The sequence below is a fragment of the Balearica regulorum genome, chromosome 4 (genome assembly GCF_011004875.1).
Source record: "Balearica regulorum gibbericeps isolate bBalReg1 chromosome 4, bBalReg1.pri, whole genome shotgun sequence".
Lineage (NCBI taxonomy): Eukaryota > Metazoa > Chordata > Aves > Gruiformes > Gruidae > Balearica > Balearica regulorum.
The window spans coordinates 65,701,590-65,715,322 of record NC_046187.1 but is presented as its reverse complement, the minus strand read 5'-3'; the positions used below and the strand labels follow the sequence as shown (position 1 = coordinate 65,715,322).

At 41.5% G+C, this 13,733-nt stretch overlaps 1 protein-coding gene across 4 annotated transcripts in view; it reads right to left on the bottom strand.

The window, feature by feature from the left end:
• The window catches only part of FBXL5 (F-box and leucine rich repeat protein 5), a 42,883-nt gene extending 29,532 nt beyond the window's left edge, over positions 1-13,351 (bottom strand). For 2 of the 4 annotated variants that reach the window (XR_012835394.1, XM_075752461.1), the window contains exon 1: positions 13,030-13,327. Coding sequence is in view for 2 of the 4 variants with exons in the window: in XM_075752461.1 (XP_075608576.1) it covers positions 13,030-13,263 (234 nt within the window). In the remaining 2 variants the exon portion in view is untranslated. Of the gene's footprint in view, positions 1-12,358; positions 12,484-13,029 lie in introns of those variants that run through there. The other 2 variants (XM_075752462.1, XM_075752463.1) reach the window with 2 other exon arrangements.
• Between the last annotated feature and the right edge of the window lie 382 nt (positions 13,352-13,733).

Genomic DNA, 13,733 nt, shown 5'->3' with positions numbered 1-13,733 from the left:
TAATATTAGCATTTGAAGACTACTGATTAACAAACATTTATATAATATCCCTATCAGTATCACTTTTGAAAATATTCAGAATTCATAATTATTTTAACCTTAATGACTTGCCATTTGATTTTTATTTAACAGGAACTGACAGAAATTCTATATTAAACCCTCAAGCTTGTTTTAAAACTTTCAAAAACTCATTATGCATGGTCATTTCATGTATGTTTCCTCTTACAGTTCATTAAAACAGTACACCATTCACACTGCAATTCTGTTAACTCCCCAAAATAAGCTAAGGAAACACTTTTACAAGTCTTGTGTTTTGTGAATGATGTTTAAGTAAACTAAGGTATTTAATTGCACTATTCTTCGATTTCCCGTGGCAACTATGCAACTGCATTTCCCATCACAGGCTCTGAAGGAAAAAAAAAAATGAAGCCATAAGTTTTGGAAATATTACAAGGAACTAATATAACTACAGAAGTTACACAAAGCATAACATATGCAATAACATACATTGTAAAGAAAAGGACGTTACATTTAATCACACAAATTCTGAAGGCAACTGTCTCATTCCACATGAATGAACAGAGCTTAAGAAAATAGCGAAGCAGTATGGTAACTCTTTTAAAAGAAAAATCATCCTTGAGAGAACAATGCAGTTATAGCATTAGGTTAAGAATTAAAGCATTAGCTTTAAGAATAGCTCAGGTTGCCCAGAGAGCTTGTGGATGCCCCCCCCTCCCTGGAAGCATTTAAGGTCCGGTTGGATGGGGCTTTGGGCAACCTGGTCTAGTACAGGGTGTCCCTGCCCATGGCAGGGGGGTTGGAAAGAGATGATCTTAAAGGTCCCTTCCGATCCAAATCATTCTATGATAAGAAACCAGTAAAATCAAAGTTGTATTTAAGGAACATAAACCAATCTTGTGAAACCTTGAGATAAACAAATGTAGAAAGATTTCCTGGTAGAAATCAGTGCAATCTCCCCAGCCTGGCAGGCAGCTGAAAGGCTCAGCTGTTTTCCCAGATCTACATTTCAGCCCTTACTAAACAGTCATTGTCACAGGCCCCTCAGCGTACCTTTAAGGAGACGTTATTCACAAGGAACACAAGTCCTACCAAGTGAATGCAAACTATACTAACTGTTGAACAAGGTTTCCAATAGACAGAGAACCAACAAATCAAGACGCAGAAAGTTCTAGATAATAAGGTAGTGCTGTTTTTACATGCATACAAACAGTCACCATTAGGAACAATAAATTTTAAAAACTGCATTTTCCTCTAGTGGATGTAGAAAAACAGTAATTTTTCCATTATGTTTTATTCCACACAGCTTCAAAAATCATAGCCTCCAGGAGTATACAAGAGCAAGCATTCTAAAAATATTTTAATTAAAATTAAATTTAAAAAAGCGACTGGAGTATTCAGAAGTGGTTTAGTTTACAAAGACTCTGGAATCTAAGGGGTTTACTAGAAATGGCAATCTGAGACATATGTTCATACATAATACTTACACCAAAAATAACCATAAATTGAGATATCTGGAATTTCTATCATTTAAAAAAAAAAAACAAACACAAACCACCACTTACCATTCCGACATTGCATTGCCACTTCCTGGCAACCACTAGCAATGCAACCGAAACACACTGGACATCTGCCAAGTACTTATGCAACTCCAAGTCAGCTGTGCGTACTGTATGTTACATGCTGTACATACAAGCAGAATGACTGCCATTATGGAAAAAAACATTTACTTAGCCTCAGCGGAGACAGAAAAATATGGCAAAGTTAAGGGCTACGTTTTTTCTCCCCCAGTATCTTTTAAATCAACTACTGAAAAAATTCATGTGTTTGCAACGCACTGCGTTAGGATTTAAGGCATATGTTAGTACATACATATTGTGAACGGGAAGAGATCTTGGCTCCAAGTGCTATGCTCGGAGAATTCAATATACAGAACAGCGGTACCTGATCAAACTACAGGCTAGACTTTCCACACTGGAAAGCAGAAGTGTGAACAAGCACAGGAGACGGGCACAGGAACACCTCTTCAGGATAGCCTCCTCACCTCCAGCCACTTGCGATTCAGCCCTCAGTAATAGTGAGGTCTGGTTTCTAATGTAGCATTTCTCATCAAGGACTGTCTCAAAATTGTTCATTCAACCCTAAGTATCCAAAATACCTGAAGTCAGATCCCAAAGACCTTTTCCCCCCAAGAATCCCATATGCTCCCAAATACTTGGCATTTTGATTGACAAAAGTGTAAACAAGACTGCTGAAGTAACAGGAAGGTTAGAGAAAACTTTTATAGTTTGCTGTTGGATTAAAAAAAAAAAAAATCACAAGATTGGTTCTGATACAAAATAGCATCTTCTCATCCTCCTGACTCAAAAATCTTTTCAGGACTCAAACTTCTGTTGAACCTATTATCATCCACAAATCTGAAATAAATACAGAATTCATTCATGCATCCAATTTAAGAATTCCTGTTATAAGTGTATTGTTATAGAAGCCACTGTAACATGAAATGCTTGCATATTTACCTCTCCTACTGAGGCTTCCAGCAGATATCCAAGAGATTAGGAACTATGGAGGGGATATTGAAGTTTAATGACTGTACTTGAATCGGCAATCGGTACATTAAAAAGGTCAGTCAAAGCTGAGGAAAGCTGGCTTTTCAGAGGACAGGTAGCCTAGCAACAAAATCACTCGGTCAGATCTGTAATTTCATTACTAGGACTGATGAAGTCTTATGACAGGGGACCAAGACTATTAACAGACAGCAGCTGCTCCACTCCGAGGTCCACTTTTCACCAGCTCTACACAAGGAAAACCAGTGCAGGAGTTTAGTAGCACAAAAGGAAACCACTACTCCCAAAACCTGGACAGAGAATCCCAAGAGAATGGCATGGGAGAAGAAATGGATTGTATTAAGGATATTTGCTGACTTGTCAAAAATATAAAGCACAGCGCATGTGTGATCCCCGAGCAGGCTTAAAACACACCACACTAAATGGATTATCACAGCCACGGGTGTTAGAGATACCTGGGAGCTTTTTCGACTTTTGAAAGCATTGCATTTAAACGATTACAAGTTACAGCACAAATGCTTTTGTGTTTGGAATGCAAACTCAGATGGAGGAGCGGTACCACAATAGAAACAGTCATGGTACCTCCTGAAGATTCATGAAATTTAAGAATTCTACATAATCCAAATAGCCTGAGCAACAGGCCAACCAACAGTCAATCGCATTGCAAATTCTGTTTTAAACACTTCAGAGACCTTTGGCTGATGCAGGCATACTCTAAAAGTAGCCAGGAGCTGTTAAACTCAGTATTAACTTTATTTCGCCACATATCAACTTTATTTCATGTAAACTAGGGAAGGCAAATCAATAATCCAAGGGCTGCTGTGGTGCCAGCAGTGAAGTAAAGCACAAAGTCACAAAATGTACCAAAGCTGTTCCAAGTAACAACATGACAAGGGGATAGTCACGCTAACATAAGACTGCTGTTTTCCTCTGAAGTTCTTCATACTTATCTGATCAATTTAGGAGTTTTACCATATAAAATACTTAAAATCATGACTGAAATAAAAATTGGAAATATTGATTTTTTTCATCAGGGTTGAAAGCAATGTGTAAACTAATATTAGGATTATTAAGAAGTAGATCTTAGAAATTTTCTGCCATTGATTCAAGATTGGGTAGTTCCATCCTTCCTCTGCAGGAAAAAAATAGTAACTCTGAATTAAGATCACTTGATGGACATCTTTTTTAAACCTCAAGTTGCACAATTAAAGAATAGCTATGCTTGAAAAATCCTTGTGGCTCAATCATATACCAGTTTTAGGTGAGTGCCCAACTCCGCTGGACTACAATAGAGCCATTAACATGGTCAAAATGCACATAGAGAGGTGTAGCAAACACACACCCTTCCTTACTGTAAGCTATTATTTCATTTTTGTGCTTCAAAAACAAGACAACAGCACCAGCAAGATTAACAGTAATTGCTATTTATACCATGCTTCATGTTCACGACACTCAACTGAAGGTAGATACACATTCAACTCTTGCATCTCCTTTGTGGCTTTAGTGCTTTCATGGAAAAAATGAAACTTTCTGTCAGATAGAGACAGAGATATTTCTATCCAAAATGTTATGAACAAATAAGACAACTCAAGGCTGCTAATTAAATCACCAAAACACAGTATTACTTGGTTTCTGGAAGTGTTTTACACATGCGCCAATATGGAAAAATGTCTTCCTAGAAGAAGAAAATTAATTTTCCAGAAACATTAGTTTTCAGTGAGTAAATTGAAACAGTTATTTCATAATATCTAAGCCAAAAACGCATGTAATGAGTGGAAAGGTTTGCTTTTTCCTTACAAATATCCAAGCATACTATTAACCAGCAAGGAGAAAGCAGCAAACAGGAATAACGAAAAAGTCCACTGCTCTTATCAGACTAGCACAGCAGTAAGTAAAGCCTATGCTGTGTGCTAACTCTCCCAGTTACAAATATCTCTCTACTCCCAGCTACAAGCTGGAAAACAACAAAAATATACGGAAAGAGAACAGGAAAGAGAAAACTGATTTTTTCCACTCTGCCCAAAGACTTCACAAATTTAAAATGGAATAATTACTCAAGGTTAAAGAAGTTAGAAGTGGCTACAAATTCACAAACTGCTTTATTTCAAATGACGGTTTCCCCATCAGCACCTGCACCTTCTGAACAACCACTAACCCTAAAAATTCAGTCTGGAATCTGGGGAAAAAAAAAAAAAATGAAGGCAATTTTTCTTCCTTTTCACCACAGTGCTTGCTAAGACTTATACAAGCAGCTGACTGCCACTGGAGATGAAATAAAGATTATTTCTGACAATCAATGTAGACTACATTCCTACCACTAGTTAACTCAGCAGATTTAAAACTCATTAAAAAATAAAATATTTTCCATTATGGAGCTGGCAGATCACTTTGATTAAAAAAACTAACATTTTAGAATTGAATAGCACCAGAAAAAAAAAAAAAAGCAGCATGGCTTTACTAGTTAGCTACAACTTTTCACTCGTACATTTTTAGGTATTATCACTATGCATATGCAATAGCACTAAAATTCAAAGGATGGGAACCTGGATTCTGCAGAGATATTATCTCAATTTTATGAGCAACAAAATGGAGGGACAAAGACCATAACAAGGTGTGCCTGTGTCAACACCAAGAGCATGCAATTTCATGTTATAGTTAATCTGCTGTAAATTAGGGGGGTGAGGATGGAGGAGGAAACACCCAGAAGCACCAGCAGCCCCACCCCTGCTTCCAGCTGTACATTCCTACTGCTTCCCTCGAATATTCTCTAGCAATTAGGCAGCTGCAAGATGAACCCATTTGGTGTACAGACCCAGTTAGAAGTTGTGCCTTTTTAGTGGGTTGATTTTTCCCCTGGTCAGTGCACTAGTCTGACAGCCAGCCTGCAGTGACACCCAGTTACATGCAATGTCTTACTTCGGAATTCACAACCAGAAGTTCAGTTTATATTGTCCCCAAGGAAGAACCATAGTGCTATAAGAACTATAGATAGCCTAGCAAAAAGGATGACTGTGCTCTCAGTGTCACCTGCTCCTTGGCTATGCTTTATACAGAGGTATACAAGGTGAACAGTAAGAGAATTAGCTAAACTACTTCATGCTCCAGCTGTTTGGATGTATGAACTCTTACATCAGAGGAGTAATACAGGTTTTCTACCCTGGGTGCTTTTCTTGGCTGTGGGTCAACACAGAATAATAGTCATTAGTAAGGTAGGCAAGACAGGATCTGGCAGAACTCAACAAGAAATCCAAAATTTTCAAATGCCCATCTGTCTGTCCTCTCTATATAATCCTGTCCTCTATGTAATCTCATTGGTTGTTTTGCAGCTTAACTAAAATCTTGAAATAGCCTTTCAAAAAGAAGGAAAAAAACCACCCCACAAAAACAAACCCCAAACAACAAACACTATACTAAATCAAAGATTAAGGCAGACAAAATTATTTTGTTTTTCAAAGAGCACAGGCAACAGGGTAGGTAAAATCTTGTACTCCATTTTGAAAGGCTAAGGTCAAGCTGATAAATACCAAACATAAAAGCACAGTGCAGGTGGAAACAAACTGCTGTATTTTTATTGGTGTCTTTTATATCACACTCTTGCACTACATACAGTAAATTTTGTCTAATGAACATCTGTATGTCAGTTTTTGAATCATTAAGGCTTTTCACAAAGTGACATAAATTACAACATGGGACTGACTGCATCAAGATTTACAGTGATGCAATTGCTGGGAGTGTCAGACCCCCTTGGGGACCTTAGCAGAAAGCACAGCTCAGGAACCACTGGTAAATCAGCTGAGGCTCCTCCATCACGTGGTTTCCAAAAGTCTACCAGGATGAAGGGACACAGGCTGTCACTAGGCCTGCAGAGATGAACCCAACAAAACATTAAAGAAAAATCTAGTAAGGATATGAAAGAAAAGGGCCTTAAATGAAAGCATGATGAACACTTGTAATGATGCTGTTATTTAGGTATCTGTGTCACAGCATTTCTCATACATATTCTAGATGCTATAGGCTTCTTCCCTGTCTTAGATCCTCACACAGGTTCCTGCTAAGACCTGGCCTTTTGGCCTTCTGTCAGGACATATTTAAAGTACCAAGAGTGAAATAACAGCAGCCTCAAGGCTTTTCTCCACTCTCCCACTGCAGGAACTCACCAACTACAAACATAGCAAAAATGCCTTTTCCCCTCTGCAGCAGGCTCACTGCAGTTTCCTAACAGAACTGAAGGTGGGCACTGGAAAAATTCACCGTTCCAGCTTAAGCCACCTTGGGCACTAACTGCAAAAACAAACAAAAAGCCAAGTCTCTCAAGAATTATAACTTATAGCCTATTTAATCAGTTAAAGCATGTCCTAGGATAGCTGCATAAAACCTGTATGAACACCAATATACACTAATTACAGTCTCTAGCTTTTTAGAGGGCATAAATTTCTTTTTTCTCTGCCAGAGAAGGCAAGAATAAACTGTTGTTGCTTAAAGCAGAGAAGGGCAAAGGTGGGTTATTACTGCTCTCCAGAGCAGGCTGGAGGAGAGGACAAAAGATGAGAGCAACATGCAAAGCAAAGGGTGAAGAGAAAACTTTTTTTCCTACAATTCGAGAGCAAAAATAGGTGCCAAACAATTACTTGGGAAAAAAACCTGTTACTGTCTCTGGCATAAGAAAATACCCTCAGTTTTTTCTTATGAAGGCAAAAGAGACACAAAAGGCCAAAACATCTGGTAGGTAAGAAAAAATGGCATTTTGCTAGGCAAAAAATAAGTAAGTGGTGAGAAAGTTTGAGGTGACAGTAAGAGCTAAAAGTGTCCTGAAAAAATGAGCAAACTTGTTATGCAGGTCTGAAGAGCCTCACTTAAACTCCAAAAATGTTTTATCACTGTTGTCCCCCATTTCAGAACTCCTTTGGCACCTTACATAAAATGCATTTGCTTTAAAATGTAGATATTTACAACACACTATTACTTCCAGATTCATCTTCAAAATATTCTTACATATGAAAAATGAATTCAAAGGTGTTATTTCCCACTAGGTACAGCAACAAGTTACTGAACTATACCGTATCCAGAAGCTAAGATGGAAAGACAACTGGCAGTCTCTGACAAAATACTCACAGGCATGGACAGCTAATTGCTCACCTATCTCTGGATGCTAATGAGAAGGTTTAATTTCCTTCCAAGGAGGAAGGAATCTTCTGCCTGTAGTGACAGCATAGCCCATCATTTGCAGACTTATTAACACTAAGCATCCTAAGTAGCTGTTTGTTCATTCTAAACATAGGTGAAGGCAAGTGCTCATTGCTACAGAATGTTAATTGGTAATAACCAAATACTATGAATTTCTAAATCAACGCATACATTTGAAGCAGCAGTGGAAAATCAATAGCAGTGTACCAAAATACTGAAAAAGGATTTCAAAAATAGAATGAAAGTTTTACCAACATTTGTTGATTAGAAACAGAAAGACACATCTTCATGCAACAGTCATCTTGTGTTCTCAAGGACATCAAGCAAAAAGTACTTGACTTTGCAACAGAAAGTTACAATGTTGATTATTTGTCTAATTTTTCAGATTTCAGTCCCCCTTGCTGCCACAAAAAGTGTAATTCTAATGTGGTCACCTGACTCCCTGCCTAATGCTTTGCAACTTCAATTCAACTTAATTCAGGAGTATTTTTCACTCCTAAAATGGTACATCTGTAATATCCTTATTGCAAGATCATCACAAATTTACACATGAAAACAATTCGTTCTCTTCAGCAAAGGCGAAAGCTTGCAAGGAAGAGAAACAACTGAAGCGCAATAGAAGGCTATTGAAATAGACACAAAGGTGGAAGAGAAATGCACATTATCAAAAGAAACCATTAGGAAATAGAGAGGAACTTTTTAGCTACACGTAAGTTTTGAAATTAATCCTGCAAAAATAACCAAGAACTTAACACTGCAGGTAAGCAGAACAGAACAGCACTTAGACTTCAAACAAGGAGGACAGAGGACACAGAAAAACAGCAAAAGTCTGTATACACACTTAGATAAAAAGAAAAGGGATATGTTAAGTCAACTATTTAACAGGAAAGGCAGAGATGACAATAGCAAAATTAAGTGTCATCTTTGCTCAAGTCTTCATAAGGAAGTAAATTAGGAAAAAATATTTATGGCAATCAATTTTGAACAAGTAGTCAGAACTATAGGCTAGAAAAGAAAAATACTAGTTAAATATTTATACAAGTTCAATGCATTCAAGTCAGCAGAACATGACAAAATTGATCCGAATTTCCTGGAAGAACTAGCCAACATAATTACTGAACCATTAAAAATAACTGCAGAGATATTTTGTAGAAAAATGAGATCACAGAAGACTGAAGCCAGGCAAACAGAGGGACCTTTTGATCAAACACCCAAAGGTTTCACAATAAAGCTGAGCTATTAAAGCAGCTGTTTACTTCTGCAATGGTTAGTCCTCTTCCCTCCTCCCATACTGTCAACCTGGTTCTGGAGCTTGTTTGACCTCTTAGTGAGCCAGTTTTACTGAATCACCTTGCGCTTCAGTGCACTAGATGAACTAGCTGCTCAAAGGACCAGACAAGCACAGAGGATATCATCAACAATTAACCCTTCCAGCAGCAGCTGGTTGTTCAGTCACAGGATGAAGTCTCACGCTAATTTTAAGAGGCAGACAGAAAGACATGAGAACAAGTTATCAATCACTGATAACTGCGTTGCAGCATTCAGAGCGTGACTATTTTTCCTATTCCTTTTCCTAAAGCACCTAAATTTGCTGGTTAATTCTGTAACAAAGATTTAAAAACATACTCTTCAGCTGCAGTTAACTCTACAAGACAGCAGGAAGTTTGAGAACACATACAGCAACACCAGGTGTCTTGTCTCTGGGGAAGGCCCAACCAAAATTTAATTGCGTTTATCTAGACCAGAGTCTGCTACTTGAGTAGCCCTGATCTTGAAGCTAATGAAGTAACAACCAGCCAGCACGGATTCGTTTAGAAAAAAAGAATCTGATTTCCTTTTGATAAGATAACCAAACTACTTGAGAGGAAGACAACACATGTTACAGATCATGATTTCTCTAAGGTTTTTGACACTGTTTTGCCTGACAGCAAACTACTACAATCTAGAGGAAATCGTTGCTCAAGCACTTGCATATAGTGCTCTCAAGCCATAGCTACCAATGTTTCCAGCCAAACCACAATGGTATTTTCAATACATCATCAGTTGAAATCTGTGCTGCCTCATGACAGATACGATGCTTTCAGCCACAGCTAGGAAAGCAGGTAATACATGAGTGGCACATTCTCGAGTGCAGGAAACAAAATCATAATGCAACAACAGAAACAGTCTCTACTGGACACCAACATGTTGATTTGGACAAGGGCATACTTCTACATCCATGATAGAAGTCTAACAACAAACATGAAATTCAAGTATCAGAGAAGCACAAAGCAAGTATACTGCTGTAAAGAAAAAAAAAAGCTTGCAGAAAAACGCATCCAAAACACATCTGCTCTACTCAACATCCTATTTTGCACAACAGATTTCAGGAAAACATAGACATCATTAGGCTGAGGTTTCACAGTAGCTTAAGCCAATCTAGTTGCTGGTTGTCATGGTCCCACCCTCTGCCTCGCATTGGCTTCAGTACTCATCTGACCAGTGCTTGCTGGCAGCACTGCCTCAGCAGAAAAACTACCCTGCTTCAGGAAAAAAATGTTTTCTGCCAGCTTAGAGCCTTTGTGAGTCACTTCAAGTGCTGATGGGAGCAAGAAAGGCACGCAGTCATAACAGTGGCAGTCAGATAGCTTAAACTGTTACAGAACAGCAGCTTAGTTCTGACAAAAGCAACAAGTACACTGAGGTAGAGAATGCGTTACCCATATGGTGAAGTATAATGAATCAGTTCGCTTAGGCCAGAAAACAGATAACTAAGATGGAGGACACGGCTACAATTTGCAAACGGGCACAAGATCTTTCTGACAATGAGAAACGGTTCACTAGAGATAGGAAAACAGAATCTGCTCTATTTGGAGCAAAGATGACGTCAGGCATTAGGAAAAGCATTTTAACTATAAAGACTGTCTGCTGTAGCACTCCACTACCTACAGGGGGTTACATCCTCTGAGGACTTAAAGAATCTACTTATCAGAGTAGGCAATAGATTTGATAACCTTGTGGGTTTCCTTACAAAACAGAATTTTAGTTATTATTATTATCCAAGTCCATGCCACTTAAGAATGCAGCAAACATATGGTGAGATCTCTGCTAGCAAGAGTTAAAAAAGAAGTAGGATAACTTTCCTAATGCACCAAACATCTTAAATGTCTGATTCACCATTCCGTCTCACATCAAGTCCAGGAAGAACAAAATAAACTATGTCTCTCTGTTCTAAAGGAAGCACCTACACACTTTACCCATCAGTAACATTACAGTTGTTCCCCTGAAAAGCAAAGCACGGATGCACCCATTTCACCCTTGCTAACATTTGGTGGAATTTACTAAATTAGCTAACAGACAGCAACGACATTACAGGGTACAGGGAACACGAGGAACAGCAGGTAAGACATAATTCACAAAATTAAAGACCCCTCAAGGGCAAACTAAATTTTTAAAGAGCATGGCTTTACAAATTATAATTGTCATATAAGTAGAACTACAGTCTTATCTAATTACAGCATCTCAATCACAGAAGAAGTTAAGTCACAGTTCAGAGAGTTTTTTCTGATGCAAAGCTAGCCTTACTCTAATACAATGGTCATAGGCCAGGCACAGTCTGAAAGTTCTGAAATAGGGTTAAAGGATGCAAGATTGAATACTTTTTTAAAAGCGTCATTCGTTCATGCTCACGCTTCTTCAAAAGAAAAAGGAAGCAAGCAAACTCCTGTATAAAGTTTTTTATAATATGAGAGATTACATTCCTAGTTTTAATCAAATTTACCAATATTTAGGAAAACCAACCACTCCTGCTCAGGCAGTTCTACTTTCATCAAGCCATGGTAAATTTAGTCAAAACTTTGTGGAAGGCCTAATAAAACTGACAGAAATGCCTCTCTATGAGCAAACCCCAAATAACTACAGTATCTGGAGGTTGAAACAAAACCTGTCCAGCTGCTGATACTGCTGCTGGGGTGGGGGGGGGAGTCCCAGGTGTTTGCTTCCCTTCACATAAAAAACACTCTGTTAAGATATCACCAGTTTTCATGCTGCCACAGATTAAAAAACTTAACTGCAAACACACTCACAAATAAAAGGCAAAGTGAAATTACACACATCTTCTCCTCAGCCTGTTCAGTTAGCTAATCCAGCAAAAAACAACTCACATTTTCTTTACCCGATTAGCAAATTGAACAGGCTCAAACAAAGGGGACTGGTGAGCCCCGGAGCAGTACAAGGTGGCATTTGAAAAACAGGGGAAGGAAGAGAGAACTCCCCCATCCTACTGGCAGTAGTAAACTATTATAGTATCTCTCACGCAATTTCACCTTTCTTTTAAATGTCTGTTAGCCAATCTGGTTCTCCAAACAGCCATTTATGCCCAGAGATGGGAGGCACTACTTTTTTCAGTACAAGTGCTGGCTTTGAAGTATTTGCCTGAAACCCTTCCACTACACTCAAAGCTGCTACAGCAAAGTTTGCCTTTCAGGTGGCACATCAGCCTCGATTACTAACTGCTGATGCAAGAATAAAAATTACTTTTGTCTACGAGTAAAATTATATATATATTTAAAATTTAAAAAACCTACCTAGGGTATCTTTAAGCTACTCACCAATTAAACGCTGCGTATAAAAACAGAAACACAGCCGCTTGCAGACTGTTAGCGAGCACTATGCACAGCACCGGTGTCTCGCCTGGTACCAGTTAATTAACAAAAAGCGACAGGGCTTGCTGCCTGCGTCCCCACCGCCCCCCCGCCCCAGCACTACGGCCCCGCCGGGGCCCAGGGGCACCTACACGCAGCCCCGCGCCTTAACGGGGGTGGCTGCTCCGCCGCGGCTGGCCCCGGCGCTCGCTCCCCAGCCCCAGAGCAGCAAGTCCGGGGAGGTGAGCGCCGGCGGCCCCCTTCCCCACGGCCGGGGAGAGGGAAGGCGCTGGGAAGGCGTGGTCCCCGCGGGGAACCGCCGCTCCTCCAAGCTGAAGAGAGCGGGACACCCCGCCGGGGGCCGGCGCGCAGCCCAGCAGAGCCGCCGGGGCACGAGAGGCGACGGAGCCCGGGCCCGGCCCTGAGGGACCGAGCGGGACGCGGGGCGCGGCGGGGAAGGCGGCACCACCACCCTTGCTGCCCACGGCAGGAAAGGCCGGAGCGCCCGGGAGCCCTGCAGCAGCGGCGAGGAGAAGTTGCCGGCGGGGCTGGGGCGACAGTGCGCTGACAGCTGCGCACTCCCGAAATCCTCCCTCCCGCCTCAGAGGAGCGGGGCAGAGGCCGCCCCCATCCGCTACCTTGTCGCAGTAGAGCCCCACGAGCTGCTTCATCCGCCAGTGCGGAGCCGAGAAGACATCCACCTCCTCGGGAAAAGGAGCCATGTTCTCCCCATAGAGCCCCGGCGCTGGCGGTGCTAACGGCGGCGCTAACATCCGCCCCGCGCATGCGCAGCGCGCCGCGGAGAACGACCCAGCGCCACGTGACCACGGCCGCCCCGCCAGCGCCGCCGCCCGGCCTGCCTCCGCCCGCATGCGCAGTTCGACCCGCGCCTTTGCGCGGGGAGCGGGCGGCGGAGGGGGCGCGCAAGGAGCGGGGTTGCGGCGGGCACTGCCTGACTGACTGCCCGCCCCTCGGCGGCGGGCACTGCCTGCCCGCCCCTGGCTGCTCCGCGGTTGTGCGCGGCAAGCAGCGCTCTGAGGCCAAACCTGCAAACCGCCTGGGGCAGGAGGCGGAGCAGGGCCGCGGGAGGGGCTCCCGGTGCAGGCGGGCGCCCGGGCTGTCCCCAGGGCACGGCCGCTGTCCCGTGGTAGCGGGTCTCCACGCCCACCGGGTAACCTGAGACGCCGAGGGCACAGCAGTTTTCATGCCTTTAATTAAATCGGAAGGAATTACAAATGGCGTTGTGCGTTTACAGGAAGCAAACTCGCTTCACCCAACTAAACTGAGGGGGTAACAACGTGAGGAATAAAGAGGGTGCTTGCAGGCGGACTGGTGTTTCTGG